The sequence below is a fragment of the Bacillus rossius genome, chromosome 12 (assembly GCF_032445375.1).
Source record: "Bacillus rossius redtenbacheri isolate Brsri chromosome 12, Brsri_v3, whole genome shotgun sequence".
In the NCBI taxonomy this organism is placed as follows: Eukaryota; Metazoa; Arthropoda; class Insecta; order Phasmatodea; family Bacillidae; genus Bacillus; species Bacillus rossius.
Window position 1 is genome coordinate 12,637,771 of NC_086339.1, and position 18,639 is coordinate 12,656,409.

An 18,639-nucleotide genomic window follows, 5' to 3' on the forward strand; every position below is an offset into this window, starting at 1 on the left:
GCGTTTTGCCTATCAGCGGTTTGCCTAACGGCGATTTGCCTAACCGCGATATGCCTAACGCCGAATTGCCTAATGGCGTTTTGCCTAAAAGAGGAAAAAGCGTTTTGCTAAACGGCAAATTCCCTCATGGCGATTAGCCTAACGGCGTTTTGCTGAACGGCGTTTTGCCTAAAATTAGGCGAAACGCCTTTAGGCAAAACGACGCATGCCCCGCGTGCCGTGTCCGGCGGAGTACGCGGCGGGCTCCCGCGGGGTGTGGTGGCGGGTTCCGGGAACTCGCCGGCAGTTCCGCGCGCCGCCGCGGGAGGCGCCAGCTGTGTTGTCGCTACACGGCGGCGCGCTGATAGCGGGCGTCACCGCACACCGCCGCGCCGGGCTTGCAGCGTCAGCAGACCTGCGTCGCGACGCGTCTGTGCGCGCGCATCGTGCAACCAACATTATATATGTGCTTTTAAACCTTACACTTTAGAGACTGATATTAATTTAATACTGATCTGTATCATTGAAAACAATTATTTATTGTGTTTATAAAATTTTTCAAGGGTATTTATATATGTGTGGTTACCTACCTGTATGTATAATTTATTTTCATTAAAAATTATCATTATTAGTTAATAAATAATTATAATTGATACATTAGAATAAACATTCAGCTAATTTATATCATTATTAATTTAAAATATATCTCGATTATTTTATTAAATTTAATTATTAATTTTTATACTCGTGTTCATATTATTATTGAAGACTGAGTATTAATTTTAATTTTTTTAATTTGATTAAATTTTTTACTTTACCGACAAAACTCATAATATCACACCAGTCCTTATATTATTGTATTTCTATACCAACAAAGATTCACAAGATTTTTCAATCATGCGACAAGCAAAAAAAATAATAATGTAAGCATTTCTTTTCTTCCAGTACTCGCCAGTGATGTGTACATCTAACCTCGGTGACGAGCAGACTCATGTGTTCTCATGTTGTTCATCCTGCCAATAAACTTAAAATACGAAACTTGGACACGAAATTTAACGTAACAATTTTTTTAAAACAATGCCGAGCGTGATAAATAAAATAGCCTACTTAGTCGCATTTCAAATACCAAAAGTTCTGGATGCGAATTACACACACATTTGCTTTCTATACGCCTACCGCTCTATATCTATTTCTGTGCACATGTAGCCTATATACCTACCTTTATATCTCTCTTTATATCTCTCTGTTTATATATATATATATAGCCCCTATATACCTATATTTATTAATCTAACTATAGCTCTAGCTCTGTATATGTCACTGCATAGCAATGAAAATATTTAAAAATTTATGTTTTTACCTATCTCTATTTTTATCTATATTTTTATCTGTCACATGTGTGACAGGGGTATATAAAAAGACGCGCGTATTCGAATGCAACGTTGTGTCGAAATTTCAAAGCGACCGGTGAAGAAATTTCGGGGATTTAAGATATTGAACGAACATTTATATATATATATATATATATATATATATATATGATATACGCAGATATGACTCGTGCACCAGTCCTGCCATGCTTGGAAAACAAAACAAACTCTCACTTCGATAATGCTGGGATCACAATGGGTGCGAGTATTTTCCAAAACCAACCCGTGACGTCAGCGCGACCAAAATGGCGGACGCGACAGGACTTTTCGGCTGGAAAGAGTGGTGACACTCCAAATAAAATTAAAAAAAAAAAAAATATTGTTTCTACGAGGTAACGCAAGTTTTATCAGGTATTGTGTGGTTTCCTGCCGGTGTCGTTGCTGATGCTCTTTTACGCCCGCTGATGGGGGGGGGGGGGTGGGGGGGTCGACAATGCAGCGGGGAAGGGGAGCTGCGCACTTGAGTTCCCCGGGCGCCAGACAACCGAGCATCGCATCATGAATATTCCTCGCGGTGCTTGGAGGGGCGTGTCCGGGCTGGTGGCTGCTGCTCTCGACAATCAACCAGAACACAACCGCCGCGCTCCTGACGCCGGCAGAGATGGCGAGGGTCTGCTTCTGGTCCCGCCGAGAACCGAGTTCCGAACTGCAACCCTCCGTCGTCCGTCCGTCCGTCCGTCGGCGGTCCGAATTTTTTTGACGTGACAACATCTGATAAATCGATGAACGCCGTCTGCACGCACGAAAAAAAGTGTCCCGTTACGCTCATTGTACGCTTGCGCCGCATCTCTCTCTCTCTCTTCCACTCGATTGGAACAACCATCGATTTGACTTTTTCGACGCACATTAAACTTGAAAAACACTCCCATTCGTTTCCTATCATCGTCCTATCCTTAACAGAATAACACGGATTGGAAGAAGTTAAATAGCAAACACGTATAAAACGTTATAGTTAAAATAATCTGTTCCTTAAAGTAATAAACATATTTGAATCAATGAGTGCAAATCAAAGTAAATTTATCAATTAAATTGTAGATTTCATTTCACTCCTTCTTTGCATCCGTACAAAATAGCGATAATACAATAAAAATGATTCAATTTTATTCATAAAAGTTTGCAATCATTTCATCAATGTTTTTGTTATGGCGTTGTCACGTTAAACTATCGTCCGTAAACCGACTTTACAGACAACCAATTTTAATAAATATTTCGTGTATATTGAAATAAAGTGTTTGTTGTATTCATCTTTTTTTTTGCACCCTCCGTGCGTTACACGGGACTCGAACCCAGAAGTCAGCTCACCGCAAGCCGGATGGTCTGCAGTTCACAGGGATGGAAGCCACAACAATAACCCGTACAGTCCCGAAGTTTACCGAAGGGAAAGGTTATGTTAAGTTAGGTTCGCAAGCGTAATAAATACTTAATAAATTTTTCTTTCCCTGGAGGGTAGGTTGGATTAGACCAGCCTAGGGGTCGGCAAACATTCGAGTGACACGAGCCAAATATTAAGTGAAGATATTCTCCAATTTTTTAGAGAGCCGCAAAATATATTTTCTCTTTATCTGCATGGAATTTTAATACGCTAACTAAAAACGAGATAAAATCACAATATATTATTCACAAATTCAACATAAAAGATACTTAGGAAAAAAACATGTAAATGTAAACTAAAACAAAGAAAGGTTGTCATTAGCGGAGCTCTAATGATGGACAAGCAAATCTAAATTATTTTAATCAATTAATTATTAAAACAAAAAGCTATATTACTGAGTTGTAACGGTGACCCTGCACCGCTTTCGTAAGCTTAGCTATGTCTGGCAAGTAACTACTTATTTTTGGCACGATTTAAGTTGTAGAGCCGTGAAATCCTATGAAAAAAAAGCTACATGCGGCGCTGTGGATTAGGTTACCGTGACTTAAACGAAAAAGTTGTTTAGGGTGTGTTAGCGTTATTTAAAGTACTCCATGACCGTTAAATATAAAAAAATCCTCGCAAAATGGTGGTTTTACACGAGTGACCAAGCAACCTTCGGAGAACACCGGAACTGTTCGGGCGTGGCTCTCATCGCTGTGAACTGTAACCGACTTCGCCATGGAGATCGGCGAGCGATTTATATTTCAGGTCTCTATACAAAGTGAATCGCCGTAGAGACCTGCAAAATTCGCGGATACTTTTGGTGATAGGCTAGAATTCAAACACATATACCTCTTAGATAATTTTTCTATTGGCTTACAGTTCATCTGGACGAATCTCAACCAGTTATAAACCCTCAACCAAAGAAGGATCGAATCACAGACAAACCAGCTGAGACGACTTACAAGTCGGCAGCCAATGAACTTGCGTTATTTGCCCGAGTGTACAGGGGTATGTGCAGTCTATCCTGACGGCCATCGAAACCGCGAATTTTGCAGGTCTCTAGATATCACACAACACAATACCCGCGATGCCAGCATTCAGCTATAGTTCGCTTCAAATGGGCCGCTATATTCGGGTCCCTGACGGCTTGGAGGGGGTCTTCGCACCCGAGTTATCAGCATACAAGTGTCGTTCCAAATCGACGGCTTACACGTCTGAGGCACGCGCTGATGAACAGATTCCGAGTCTGTGGCGGCGGCGCGGAGTTCGCAATCTCGCCTCCTTGCGTAGTTGCACAGACACGACCTTCACGTATCTCTGATCGTGTCTGGCGCGACAAAACCAACGGAAAAAAAAGTGTGGCTGTGTCATGGACACGGCCGTGTGTTGTACGTGAATACGTGTACGTAACAGGTAATGTTTTCTATACAACATAAAATAAGCTTTTTTTTTATTTTATTTTAACACCAAATATATTCACTGTAACTATTTCACACCAATATTTAATACTATGCAATCGATAGATTTTCACGAGATCGACGATTGAAACTCAAACGAACGTCGTAGCGTCTCCGAGTCAAAAGTTACACTAAATGGAAATGTCGAAACGCAGCCAAAATGACCTCAAAATGGCGGCGCTTCCCCCTCCACCGCGCGAGATGCGTCACAGTCCTCACTTAGCGTAACGAATTCTTTGATCCTTTAGCTATCCGGCGGTGTGATTAAATTTTGGATGGAGATGATAGATATGTAGCTTCAACACCAAACTGTATCCCCCCCCCCCCCCGATTTTGTTATTAGTTTTTTTTTAATTGCCTCCCACTAGGGAAGCAATTTTAAAGACGCATTCACGTCAAAAGTGAGTTCTGCGGATCGCTTAATTTGGGCGACAGATCGGCAACGGATAGGACACCGAAATCCGTTCCGTAACGATGAGGGACTGGCCGTGTCCTATCGCTAGAGACCTGCAAAATTCGCGGATTCATTCGGTGATAGGCTAGAATTCAAACACACATACCTCTTAGATAATTTTGCTATTGGCTTACTGTTCATCTGGACGAATCTCATCTCAACCAGTTATAAACCCTCAACCAAAGAAGGATCGAATCACAGACAGACCAGCTGAGACGACTTACAAGTCGGCAGCCAATGAACTTGCGTTTATTTTCCCGGAGTGTACAGGAATATGTGTGCAGTCTATCCTGAAGGCCATCGAAACCGCGCATTTTGCAGGTCTCTACCTATCGCGCACTCGGAATACGGTCAGGGTACATGTTTTCGGAGGCCCGAAGGCCAACGCACCCTCCTTACGCCCCTCCCAAATGTGCGCCCTTTAAGGGTGGATTGGGAGTCTGCTTGCAGATCTGTATAGTCCAGAGCCCCGCCTTCTGAAGCTACCAGATCCAGAAAACATGTCCCCTCCACCACTTCAGCACCCGCTGGGCTAGAAGAGTGGCTTCACAGGAACCTGGAGGCTGAAATCCCCAGGTGGAGCCACATCCGGGTAAGGGTTCAAGTCAGGTGCTTCCACAGCCTAGCAAACTAATTACCATGCGATATATATATTTTTTGAATCCACTATATGTCCATTATATATTGATTATATGTCCACTATATGCCCATTATATGTCCATTATACTTATTGCCAGACATGCTTCAGCACACTGCTACCCATCAGTCAATCCAGGTATTCACGGTCAGGGCACAGGTGTAGCTCTCGTGTGTTGGAATGCCGGGGGGAGATGAAGCTGCTCAGCAGCGCAGAGTGAGTGACACCCGTGGACCCAGGGCAGCCGCCGACGGAGCGGCGAAGGGCGTCTGGGGCGCGCGGCGAGCTCCAAGGCCCAGGATGTTTGTCCGCGGCAACCGCCTCGATTACAGCTGTTTGCCCGCCGCGGCGGGGACAGCTACTTATCTGCCGCCTCCGAGCGCGGGGGCGGCGGGCTGTTCACCTGCCGCCGGAAACGTTATTCATGAACATGTTCTACCGGCGGAGACACTACCAAATAGGGTTCGCAGTATATTCGGGTTACACGTATACATAACGGTAGAGCAAGAATTTATGCACGCACCATTATGAACAGTTTTTTGTATATTTCCAGGTCGCAGTGAGGGGTGTGCCTGACTCGAGTGTGTGGCCACCCTAGTGACTGTCACGTTGAGGGGTGTGACTGTCATGATGAGGGTGTGACTGTGAGGACTGTACTGTCACGGTGAGGGGTTTTGACAGTCCAGGTGAGGGGCGTGACTGTCACGATAAGAGTTATGACTGTCACGATGAGGGATATGACTGCCACGGTGATGGGTGGAGACCGGAAAAAATTCGCGGATTGAATGACCTCTACGATAGCCTCCACAATCCTGTGTTTGCTCTGGCGAATGCCACCTGTTCATTGGCTGCTGACTTGTGAGTCGTCTCGACTGGGTGGCCTGTGATTCGATACTTCTGCGATTGAGGGTCTCTTATTGGCCCTCAGTCCTCCAGATTAACAGTGAACCAATGGCAGAAGCAGCACAGAGGCATACTTAGTTGAATGTTAGCATATCACGGAAATGAATCCGCGAATTTTTCCGGTCTCTAGTGATGGGTAGGGACTGGAAAAATTCGCGGTTTTCATGACCTTCAGGATAAACTACACGGTCCTCAGTATACCCGGGGAAAATAACGCCTGTTCATTGGCTGCTGACTTGTGAGTCGCCTCAACTAGTTTGCCTGTGATACGATACTTCTTTGGTTGAGTATTCCCCATTGGCCCAGAGTCGTCCAGATGAACAGTGAACCCAATAACAAAAGCAGCTTAAAGGTATAAGTATTTGAATTTTGGCTTATCGTTAAATGAATCCGCGAATTTTTCCGGTCTCTAGTGACGGGTGACTCACGATGAGGGGCGTGACTGTCACGATGAGGGGTGTGACTGTGAGGAGTGTACTGTCACGATGAGGAGTGTACTATCACGATGAGGGGTGTGACTATGAGGAGTGCACTGTCACGGTGATGGGCGTGCCTGTCATGATGAGGGGTGTGACTGTGAGGAGTGCACTGTCACGATGAGGAGTGTACTGTCACGATGAGGGGTATGACTGCCACGGTGATGGGTGAGGGACTGTGACTGTGAAGGAGTGTGGTGTGCCCGCAGGCCCGCCATGAAGGAGAAGAGCAAGAACGCGGCGCGCAGCCGGCGCGAGAAGGAGAACGCCGAGTTCCTGGAGCTGGCCAAGCTGCTGCCGCTGCCCTCGGCCATCACGAGCCAGCTGGACAAGGCGTCCATCATCCGCCTCACCACCAGCTACCTCAAGATGAGGCACGTCTTCCCGGACGGTGCGTACAGTTCCTCTGCGCTCTGCTGCGTCTCGCGGCACGCGGCTGCCCTGCCCCGGGCACAGACCTGGAGCAGCGACGGCCACGGCAACGTCAGTCACGTTCGCAGTAGTAGTAGTAGTAGTAGTAGCAGTAATAGTAGTAGCAGTTTTTTGGGAGAGAGGTTAAAAAATCTTCAAAAGACAGTAGCAGTAGTAGTAGCAGCAGTTATTTTTGGGAGAGAGGTTAAAAAATCTTCAAAAGACAGTAGTATTAGTAGTAGTAGTAGTAGTTTTTTTGTGAGAGAGAGTTTGAAGAATTAGGTGGAGTTGGTAGTGTGGGATTTTTACCCACTAAAAACAAATCCCCTCTCTTCTAACCCTCGCCTTGGGCAGAAGGGCGGCCAGACTGGAAACCGCTCTTGCATTACCCAACTTCAGTCTGGCCCCTGGTGCGCGCATTTGCGCTCAGCTGTTGTTGGCTCTAATTAGTAGTAGTAGTAGTAGTAGTAGTAGTAGTAGTAGTAGTAGTCACAAGTCACAAATATACGTGGAAAATAAAGACGGTACGTACTTCCAATTATTTCAATGTACAAATTTTGCTACAAAGACAAATTTCCGGGTGGTTGTAGAATTTTATTCAATTGAAAATAATCCAGAAGCTTAGTGTTCCACCTTAAATACTTTCTCTATTATATATGTAAATACAAATGTATAGGCCTATGTTCGTTCGCTCAGAACCTTAAATCTCCGAAAGTTCTTGACCGATTGCTTTTGAAATTGTTACGTTGCATTCTAATACGCGCGTGTTTTTACATACCTGTGTCACTTGTGACAGGTAAAAAGATGGATAAAAATATAGATAGGTAAAATACATTTTTAATATATCCATTGCTATAGAGTGACATAGGTATAAAAAGATGTATATATATATAGGTGTATAGAGAAAAGATATAGAGATATATAGGTACAGATATAGGTATAGAGAGAGAGATAAAGAGCGACGGGTAGATATATGTATTTAGATAGAGATATACATAGATAGATAGAGAATTAGAGGGAGAGATAGAGAGATGCTTTGTATATGCGTAACAACGTCAAGAAAATTACAAAAAAAAATGGCGGAGGCATTGCAACGCATGCCGGGAATTAGCTAATTTGCATTAAAAATATGTTGTACAGCCCCAACTTCGAAGACGCATACAAGCCTTGGGGATTACTTTAGACCATACGTCGTACCTGAAAATGTTCTCAACTTATTTTTTTTTTTCCGTGATGAACGGGCAGGCGAATTTCTTCTGTCGAACCTAAGCTAACCCTGTTTAGTATCTGTGGTAAATAAAACGATTTCTGGGCCTGGAAGAGAAACCAAAGCACCTTTACCTACTTGTTTATGTGGAGCGACTGAAATGCTGCCCCTTGGAAGGGCAAGCCCTTCAGGATTTTTCTGACAGTGGTTAGTATGTAAAGCGACTGGAAGGGCAGACCTTCCAGTATCTTAAAACGTGTCTATTTTCGCAATTTTATAATCCTGAATTGTTGCCCCTTGGATGGGGCAGCCCTTCAGGATTTTTCTGACAGTGGTTAGTATGTAAAGCGACTGGAAGGGCAGCCCTTCCAGTATCTTAAAACGTGTCTATTTTCGCAATTTTATAATCCTGAATTGTTGCCCCTTGGATGGGGCAGCCCTTCAGGATTTTTCTGACAGTGGTTAGTATGTAAAGCGACTGGAAGGGCAGCCCTTCCAGTATCTTAAAACGTGTCTATTTTCGCAATTTTATAATCCTGAATTGTTGCCCCTTGGATGGGGCAGCCCTTCAGGATTTTTCTGACAGTGGTTAGTATGTAAAGCGACTGGAAGGGCAGCCCTTCCAGTATCTTAAAACGTGTCTATTTTCGCAATTTTATAATCCTGAATTGTTGCCCCTTGGATGGGGCAGCCCTTCAGGATTTTCCTGACAGTGGTTAGTTTGTAAAGTGACCTAACCTAATCTAACCTGCCCGTTCATGTTCCCCCGGTAACCCCCACGATGTACTCAAACACGCGCGTGTGTATGCCACATGTGGCCTTGTCCTCCGAGGGCTGAGTCACAGCGCGTGGCGCGCGGTGGTCCAGCCTGCAGCATCCCGGGGCTTAGCGCGCGCGCTGAGTGCTTCCTCTCCCTGCTGGTTGTTTGCCCACGTGACGAGCCGGCCCAGTGGAGGGGATAGGTGGCCAAACACTGCAGCTCCCCGCCAGATTATGCCCGCCATTACGAGCGGTAAATCTGGCCGTTCAACGGGAAGGGGGGGGGGGGGCGGGGGAGAAGTGATGCCTGGTGCTGCCGCGTCGCGGCGTCTGCACGAACTACGGCGCGTCGCTCCACGCAGGCTTACAAACGTAACTCTCCCAGTTCTAGTTATTCCCAAGTTCGTAAAAAAAAACACCCACCCCAAATTTAGACGAGTAACAGGCGATTTACCTAAAGGCGGTTTGCCTAAACACGAATCCGTTACGGCGATTTGCCTAACGGCGTTTTGCCTAACGGCGTTTTGCCTAACGGCGTTTTGCCTAAAATTAGGCAAAACGCCTTTAGGAAAAATGACACATGCCCATTTAGACCACAGTTTCACGGGATTTTGCACAAATTCTTTGGAAAATATATATTTTTTTTTTTACTCAGATGCTGGCTACACGCTTGCGTGCTACGTGAAAATATTCCGACACTAACAGGAATCCTAAAAACGTACATTCCAATATTTAGTTTGAATGATAAATAGCCCTGATTGGAATATTTTCCGGAAAGCATTTTCCAACGCGGGGGGGGGGGGGGGGATACTGGCGGTCGATCTATGCGAGTAGGTACTTCATTCAACTACGAGCTCATGTTGTGCTGTGCACCGCAGATAAAACATAAGGTAAAACAGGGTGAGTTGGCGCACATCTCGTTTTGATCGATAGTGCAAATCGTATGATTAAAAAAAAAGTTGCAACAATATATACGGCTTGTTACTGTTACACTTTATTTTTATGAAAAAATGCCTCACAGCTAAAATGTTTCTATCTCTTTCTTTGTGTCATCTCTACTTGGACATTTGGGTTGGATGGTGCAGTAGATGGGACGGATGGCGCAGACAATAAGACTTATCAAAACATAGATATTTATAGCTAAACACAGCACATAAAAACACTTATTCTTTGCTAACAATAGGGGGGAAAAAAAGGTTCAAAAAATTATAGTTCTTCGTAACAATTCAAACATAAACTAAAACGAAGAACTACAGAAAAGTAAATATTTTCCTACCTAAATACAAACCATATTTGGGCCTTTTTTTAAGCCAACTTTCAGTATGATGTAGAGCACGGGGTCACATGTAAAATGAACACAATAAAAAAGTTTCAGTTTGTAGACATGTTGACCGTATTATAACATCAATGTACTTTTGCATCTTTAGATGCCCCCCCCCCCCCCCCCCAACACCAAACACACTTCATCCCTACCACAATCGTTGCAGCCACTCACAAAGATAGTACGTGTCTCTACAACCACTTTCCGTTCTTGCAACACTTGTTCCAGTTTGCTTTCTTCTGAGAAACAAAATAGTTTTCCCCAGCACTCTGCGCAATAATTTGTGTCATCCCAAACCATATAACCATATTCACGTGGTTCGTCACTGATATTAATTAAAATATTTAATACTATAAAGTTTCCCTTTTTTCTTTGTGAACTTTAATTCGCGCCATTTACCACAGATAGCAGCACCGTGGTTGTTACACATTTCCTTTCCTTGAAGTCCGTCGCATTCACGGAATCACTCCCACCAAATCCCGTAAACCCAGAGCTAAGGTGTTACACATCAAAAATTTTAAAACAAAACTCAACCGCAAAGACGCTTGCGATGTTTCTTGTCTAAGCTAATTAGTGCAGGTATTCCAATTTGATGACTTGAGGTTTTCAGTACTTTGAGAGCACTCCACTTACATCCGTTCAAGGAAAGTGATTAGTCTCTTCGGCTCTATCAGCCAGGGGAACCCACCAGAAATTTTTGCTTTTCCGATCGCTTGAACGTACGATTGTTTCGTACAGATCCCACTCGGGGGGAAGCCTTCATTTCACAGACGAGAGAGCCACACCCGAAGTTCCCCGAAGGTTGCTTAGCAAATAACTTTTTTAATATGTAGCTATCCAGGGCTAGGAAACCGTTTACACGATTTCACAGTATCTTTAATGTAGCTATCCTAACCAAATCAACCGTCCACAATGTTTTAAAGTATTTGTAATGTAGCTAACCTCATTAGTTATCATGAGTTGTCCAAGATAAAAAAAAAACCGAAGATGCACGATAGGGCGTTTGGCTCTCTCGTCTGTGAAAAGAAGGGTAGCTGGGGCGAATGATGCTTGTATACAGAAAACAAAACATGTGTGTCATTTTGCTAACAATTATAGCTGGACTTACAAGACGTAGCTGGTCCTAAGAGCTACCATGGGTGTATATCAGGGGGCAGGGGGGCCCGCCCCCCCTCCCCCAGGGAATTAAGAAGCCCTTCAACGAGGGAACCCGATTTGCGCTTGCAAAATCATTACTGTGAAACGGGGTTGATAAACGTAAATGGAAAACTTTCTGTACAGGCTTCCCCCCAATCGGAAGCGAAATGTTTGGAAAGCTGAATGGGAATCCCGCCAAGAAGAGGGTTGAGGAGTTGGAACTGGGGCAGGCGACCCAGTCACCAGGGAGCGTGGCGTTTTTGGTGTCGGCCTCGTGTCGGGACGATCCCGAGACAACAGCTTTTTTACACCCTCGACCCCGACCCTTCCACACTCAACCGTTGTGTAAATATTTGTAGCTTTGTAGCTGGGGCGGGAGGATATCTTCAGGTGGGAAACGGTTCGCCTTCCGCACCCTTTTCCCCCCGCAAACTGTTGGTCGCTGCGATTGACACGGGACGTTAGCGAGGTGTTTAAAACAACTAACGGTACTCGAAGAGCGATGACTGGCTACAACAACTGTTCCGACGGCGGCCTCTGGAACATTGTAAAGATCGCAATATTAATTCTCGTTTCCAGTAGCAATTTTTTTTATCGCTTTGGGTGCCGGCCAGCAGATCGCTCAAATCACTAACCAAATCCATGAGGGATGGGAAGTGGGGGAATACACGTGTCGAAGAACATTACCAGCATTCTCCTGGAGTACACTGCTGGGAATCGCAGTAAATTCTCCGGACTTCTCAACGAAGGATCAACCTAAAATAATTAAGGGTTTGTGTAGTCCATATAACTGTATATTCGTAGACAACACTGTTGTAAACAAAGTAATCAAACACGTTTAATGAAGGAAAAATGTCTTACATGATTTACCATATTTTGATTACACTCCAAGAGACTCTTTTGAGTTCGTGCTCAAACCAAGTAAACTGGGCATCCGTAAATTTACTTCAGATATCCGTAAACTCACGAAAATCCCTTAAAAAATTTTGTAAAGTGTCCTTCATAAATTAAATGTGAAAATTTGGAAAAGTTAAGAGGATTGGAGAAATCACTTTTAGAGTAAACGCTGTGAAATGTTCGCTTGACCAATTAGCATCAAGGATAGAGAAATGGATGCACACTGAAAGCTGAAATAGATTATATTTCGCGTAAGCAAGCTCTTGTCGACGCATGACTAAACTATTTATGCACGAGTAAGACCTGATAAACTAAATCATTTTGTGTGACTTGGACTAAATGTTGACATTTCTTTAGACTACCATTTGCACGTTAAAAGCACAAAATAAAAATTCTTGACATTCGTACTTATGGAACTTGATTTCATCTAACTTGATTTGAATGCGTAGGATTAAAAAGTGTAACAAAAACTAATTACATTCACGTTCGAGCCCCAAAAAAAATTATGTCTAGAAAACCAAAAACCAAAATATTTAAAAACAAGAGTCACAGATTACTTAAATAGCTTTATTACTCAAAATCGTGGTAATATTCGATTACTGCATTAAAATGGTAATGGAAATCATTATTATTTTTTCTATACACAACACGTGATCAGTGACGTATATCATGGCGAGACTAAACTCTCACTACCTCTCTAATCACTTACGATGTTCACGTTTGTTACGGTGTCCACAAAAGTCTGCCAGGGCGAAATATCTGGACCGTGGTTCAACTTCAGGAGCAACATAAGCGCAACGTAATTGACCCATATTTAGTCATTACTATTATTCTAGAACCCAGCAGAGATCACCTTAATTTAATATTACATATTTACATAAAATCAATTTCATTTGCAGTTCGACTAATTTTTTTTAGGAAATATCGTAAATTGCTAATGCAAAAACAAGGAGTAAACCGTAAGGAGAGAACAACAAGTGGATGCATTATACGGGTGTGTGACAGAATTACTATGAAAGAGGGAGGTTCCATTAAAATGCAAACAAGTGCTGTACAATACCTACTATGTGTCCATAGTCACTTGTGGAGCTGAGACTTGGACGGTAGATAAGAGATATGCTGGGAAGATTAGGGAAATAGGAATGGAGTTTATGAGGAGAATGTATTTTTAAAAAAATACACTGTATTGACTGTTTCTGTAGATTCAGATCTCCGCAATGAAAATATCTAGCCGACAAAACCAACCCCATAGAATTCTGTCAAGTCGTTCAGATCCTATTATTGTTTTTATATTATCTTCATTCGAGCAACTTGATATCTATCCTATCCTCTTAACGAAGACAAATTTTCACATCTAAACGATTAAAAAAAATTGTTATGCCATAAACACTGTTAAAACCAATATGGCGTTTTTGGTTCCATCCCTCCCACTTAGGCAAGTGGACCTATGCTTGCAAATGCTCCTAGGAGACACGCCACAAAGCTCCTTTGTTTAGGAACCACAAGCAGCGTGTAGTGCACCTTCGTTCATGCGACGATACTCGTCCCATCTGACTTTAAATCCATCACGCGTCAAGTTTGTTGGCGTGATTTATCACGAATTTTATTTCCTGTTTGTCCATTTTTGTCAAGATTAAGAATATGCGAAACTCGCAACAAAAAAAAAATCCGCACCATAGCGAACGTTTTGAACCTAATATATATATTTACATTAAAAAAAACCTGTAATTATACCACAAATAGTTGATCAGCACAGCACATCGTGCTGTATCAAGGGTCTCGAACAGGTAATTAATAAGCAGCTAGAAAAAAAAGGCAAAATTCTGTACACGTCTGTTGAGGAAATGAAGAAAGAGACAACGGAATCTTGAAAGAAAGAAAAAAGGAAGGAAGGAGGGTGAGATGATGTTTCGTGAAAATGTATTGGGTGATCTTGAAGTTGATTGGAATGACAGATGAAGTTCACGGGCAGACCGTCGCTGCCGGACCCCGCAGCAATTCTCTAATCGTGACGGTGATCGCGACAGACCGCCGCGACTTCCCCTCGATCAACGCGGTTCCGGGTAACAAGCAGGAAGCTGAAGAGAGGAGCGGGGTTGCATTGTGCCTCCGATTTTTCGGCAGCCCCGAAGAGATGGTTGCCCCGAGGGGGGACGTACGTATAAATTTTCCTTCTTTCTGGTCGCTCACCGCGATCGGTTAGTAGGGGGAGAGAGTCGGTTCGGGGACACGCATGGAAAAAAAAAGAAAAATAAGTTTGTCGGTGAGGAGGGAGGGGGGGAAGTGCACTCGCCTGGGCGCCAGCGCTGCGATACGGCACGCGCGTCTGAGGGGAGTGGCGCTGCTTTTGTGACCCCTGTAACTAGGCCACTCTCGCGCCCCTCGCCTCATTAGGCATGGCAGCGTCGCCCGAGGGACCCGGAGGAGGGGAGGGGGAGGGATAGTGAAGAGGAGGAGTGGGGGAGAAGGAGCAACCCGAGATGTCGATGCGGGCGCCCCACCGGAGACCTGACGCCTCTCCTGTTGCCGCGATAACGTCTCTTCTCTCTTGCGGGATCCCAAGACGCATTGTCTCTTTCAACACATGCTAGGGGTTTCCCCGGCCAACACGGCCCCGCGGACGCCGACACAAATTATGTGTCAACAGCCCTCGTTCCTTGGGTGGGCCGGGGTCCGTCCTCTTGTCATCCGGTGTTTGGTTCCTTTTGTTGTCGCTGTTTGGGAGTTCCCCCCCCCCCCTCCGGCCCTCTCCCAGTAGCACGCCCCTGCGCAAAGGGCCATCGTTAGGCTAGGGCACGACGCGATTAAAATCGATTATGGACGAACCCTGTGGCGCACTTTTGTTGTGACGTCATATTTCGCTGGGAAGAGTTCTCGATCTTGATTTAGAGTCTCGCTTATCAATGGATGATTCTGCGTCTTCGTTTTGTACTTTTATAGTTGGGGATACCAACTCCCCTTCCCTTGACTATCCAACAGGCTATAGGAATAGGTGAGCAAAATTAAATGTAAATAAATTTTGAGGCTAACAACATAATCGTAACTTTGTTGTCAGCAAACGCAACGAAGGTTTTTAACGTAGAACCTCCCATCGTAAAAGCTATAGTGCAAGCAAATGAGCTTACAAAACCATTTGAAATATTTTTTTTGTGTATTTTAAAGCATCTATATTAACTTTGTTTTCGTGAGCTAACAGTCTAACATTTCCATTGCTCTTTGCTAACATCCTAGTATTGCTGCGGAGTCCGAGGCACGAAGACAATTTTTTCTAAGGATGTTTTAAATTTTAACTTTGTTTGCAGATTGCTGCATTTAGAGAGAGACTTCTTGGCTTGCATGGCGGCATAGCGTCATATTTTAATGAGGCTGATAGTTTCGGCACATTTCAGTGATAAAGTAGCGAGCCGTGGCACGTTTTGGCCGCCGACGAGTTTCAGTGTTACATGCAATATATTTGTTGTGTCAGAAGACATATAATCAGGCCGATAGAGAAGTTTAACTTCAATGTTACGTCTTGGTATTGGGTAAGCACTTTCCTGCACATCATTATGTGAGGTAAGTCTATCAATATAATTAACGCTACCGCACTTTTAGCTACTGAGACTGGTTGAAATAGTTGTTTCGTGCATTATTATTATTATTATTATTATTATTATTATTATTATTATTATTATTATTATTATTATTGTGGCCAAGACCATGATTGACAGTCGGCAATAAAATTTTATTGCAGATCGCGACTTAATAACATAATATTAAATGTTATAAAATAGTAAGACCTCGTAGGTACCTAGCTTATTTTCAGAGGTATTGAGAACTGAAGTCTCAATGCTTTGCCGATATTGAACTAACGCGGCATATTAAAAAAAACTATTTTTCTGGGAGTTTAATGTAGTGTCATATGGAAATTTAACAAACATTTCTGAATTTCACTAAAAATATAAAATTTTGATCATTTGAGATTTTTTATGTGCCCAACGTTTAACAGGATCGAATAGGTAAATTAGTGGAATTTGTATTAATGTTAAACATCGGGATATTTTCTTACCTACCCTATTAAAGTATGTTATATGTATGATTTATTGAAAAATTGTTAATGTATTTGGCATAAGAGTAGACTATTTGTTTGTATGTAGATATCGCCTACATATCAAAATGTAATTAGGGTTAGATTTTTACGAATATTCATGGTTGAGAGGTTTATGTTTGGTTTTGTTTTCCATATAATTACAGTAATTTTAATACAAAATAAACAGAACTTCCTCCTCAAGGATCGTTATCACGAAATTTTAAAGCTTATTTTATTTTTTTTAGTCCTAATTCAATTATTGTATTAATTCGTTACCAACACAGCTTTGTTTATTATAACTTTAATTTTAATTTTTAGCACTAGTCTTATCTTAGATATTTGTTCCAACATTAACTATATATGTTATAATTTTTTTTTTCAAAATTTTATTCCACGGTAACATAAAATGTGGGAACATATCTCTCAAATTCTGTCAATGTCTCATATTTAGTTCACAAATTAATTCAGTGATCAGGCGTGTTTACACATACAGAGTGGATTCATGTGGTAGCAAGCATGACGCGCTTTCGGGTTGTGGTGAGCAACTTCAATCGATTCAACTACAGTTGATTATTCGCTTACTTTCGCCACCTAGCAATATTATCCCTAACTTACAGCTTCTCTTGACAGCACTAACCTTAACTTGGTATACTCTAAGCAGCGATGTTAATGAAATAAAAGTAAAGTTTAGAGGATATAGCAACAGAGAATTATGGCCTCCTTGACACTTAAATTTTGTAAGAAAACAGCCATAGGCTTCCAAAAATATCAAAGAAGTAACTCAATATTTTTCTTTATTCTCGCAAACACTTCGTTTGACGCATTTATTAGTGACTTTTTAAGCTCAAAGTTAATTGGTTTTGAAGCACTTAAGGTCAACTAATTAAAAATTTATTAATGCAGTTAAATTGGTTATGAGTAATGAGAAAACCTTAATACATTTTTTGAATGTTCGCAACTTATGTTTTACACTTTTATCGCAAGTAATTATTTTCTACAAATAGAGAAATGTGAAATACCTTTATCAAAAATAATATTAAAATAATAGTAATTAATAGTTATTTTATAATTACTTATATATTCTCTTTAAAAATAATCAAATTGATATTTTAATACATCAATGAAATGCTCATATGATGAAATATTATTATTTCAATATGTGATAGAATGTAATTGCATCAGTAAAAATTGTCAGGACATTTACCATCAATGCAATACTCCCATTAAAAAAAAATTCCACATCTATAGACAATAAAAAAAATCCTGAAGATAGTTTAGTAGCATTTGCTTGTCATTTTGTATTTCACGTCTTATATAACCTCACATTCGTACATTTTATTTCATCAGCCCACCATTTTATCCCGATAGGTATGATCAGTAGCCATCTTCGACACAGCCATTAAGTTAAAGACATTAGGATGCGCCATAACTAGAGACCTGTAAAATTCGCGATTTCAAATCCCTAAAGGATAGACTCCATTATCCTCTATACACTCGTGCAAATTACATCTGCTGATTGGTTACCGACTCGTAACACTTGTTGACTGGAATGATCGTGATTCGCTAATTCTTCTGTTAAAGATTTTTCATTGGCCCAGAGCCCTTCAGATAAACTGTGGCCCAATCACTGAAGCAAAATAATGTCAAAAGTATTTGGACTCTATCCTATCGCGAAATGAATCCGCGAATTTTACAGGTCTCTAGCCATAACGTACCATAGGGCTTAGAGAATCGCTCTAAAAAATGTTAAGGTAAGTAGCATGGCAAATATACATAGTTGAAGTCATTCCCGAATTTGAATTCAATATAAAATGCCAATGACTTCAGGGGAAACTATCTGCATCAAACTGTTACTATTAACTTCAGGAATCGCACTAATTTATGTACTATGCTTTAACAGAGCCAAAATTTGATAATTACAAGACAGAAAATTGTGTTGGCCTAAAAACTGATGAAACCAAGATGGCGTATTTTGGTTCTTATCCCTCCACTTTAAGGCTACCGAACATCCAAGATTACAGCTGGCTCCGAAACACATTTGGATACCAACCCGATCCTGATAAATAAGCATTAAATTGCATATCTCCTTCAATTGGACCTAACGCCTTAGAGGTCAGGGCCACTGAGAACTCAAGCCTAACTTAA

At 42.2% G+C, this 18,639-nt stretch overlaps 1 protein-coding gene across 2 annotated transcripts in view; it reads left to right on the forward strand.

The window, feature by feature from the left end:
- Window positions 1-18,639, forward strand: part of LOC134537540 (single-minded homolog 2) — a 146,168-nt gene that overhangs the window by 77,529 nt on the left and 50,000 nt on the right. For both annotated transcript variants that reach the window (XM_063378094.1, XM_063378095.1), the window contains exon 2: window positions 6,903-7,084. In XM_063378094.1, coding sequence (XP_063234164.1) covers window positions 6,910-7,084 — 175 coding nt within the window. In that variant the 5' untranslated portion in view covers window positions 6,903-6,909. The remainder of the gene's footprint in view (window positions 1-6,902; window positions 7,085-18,639) is intronic.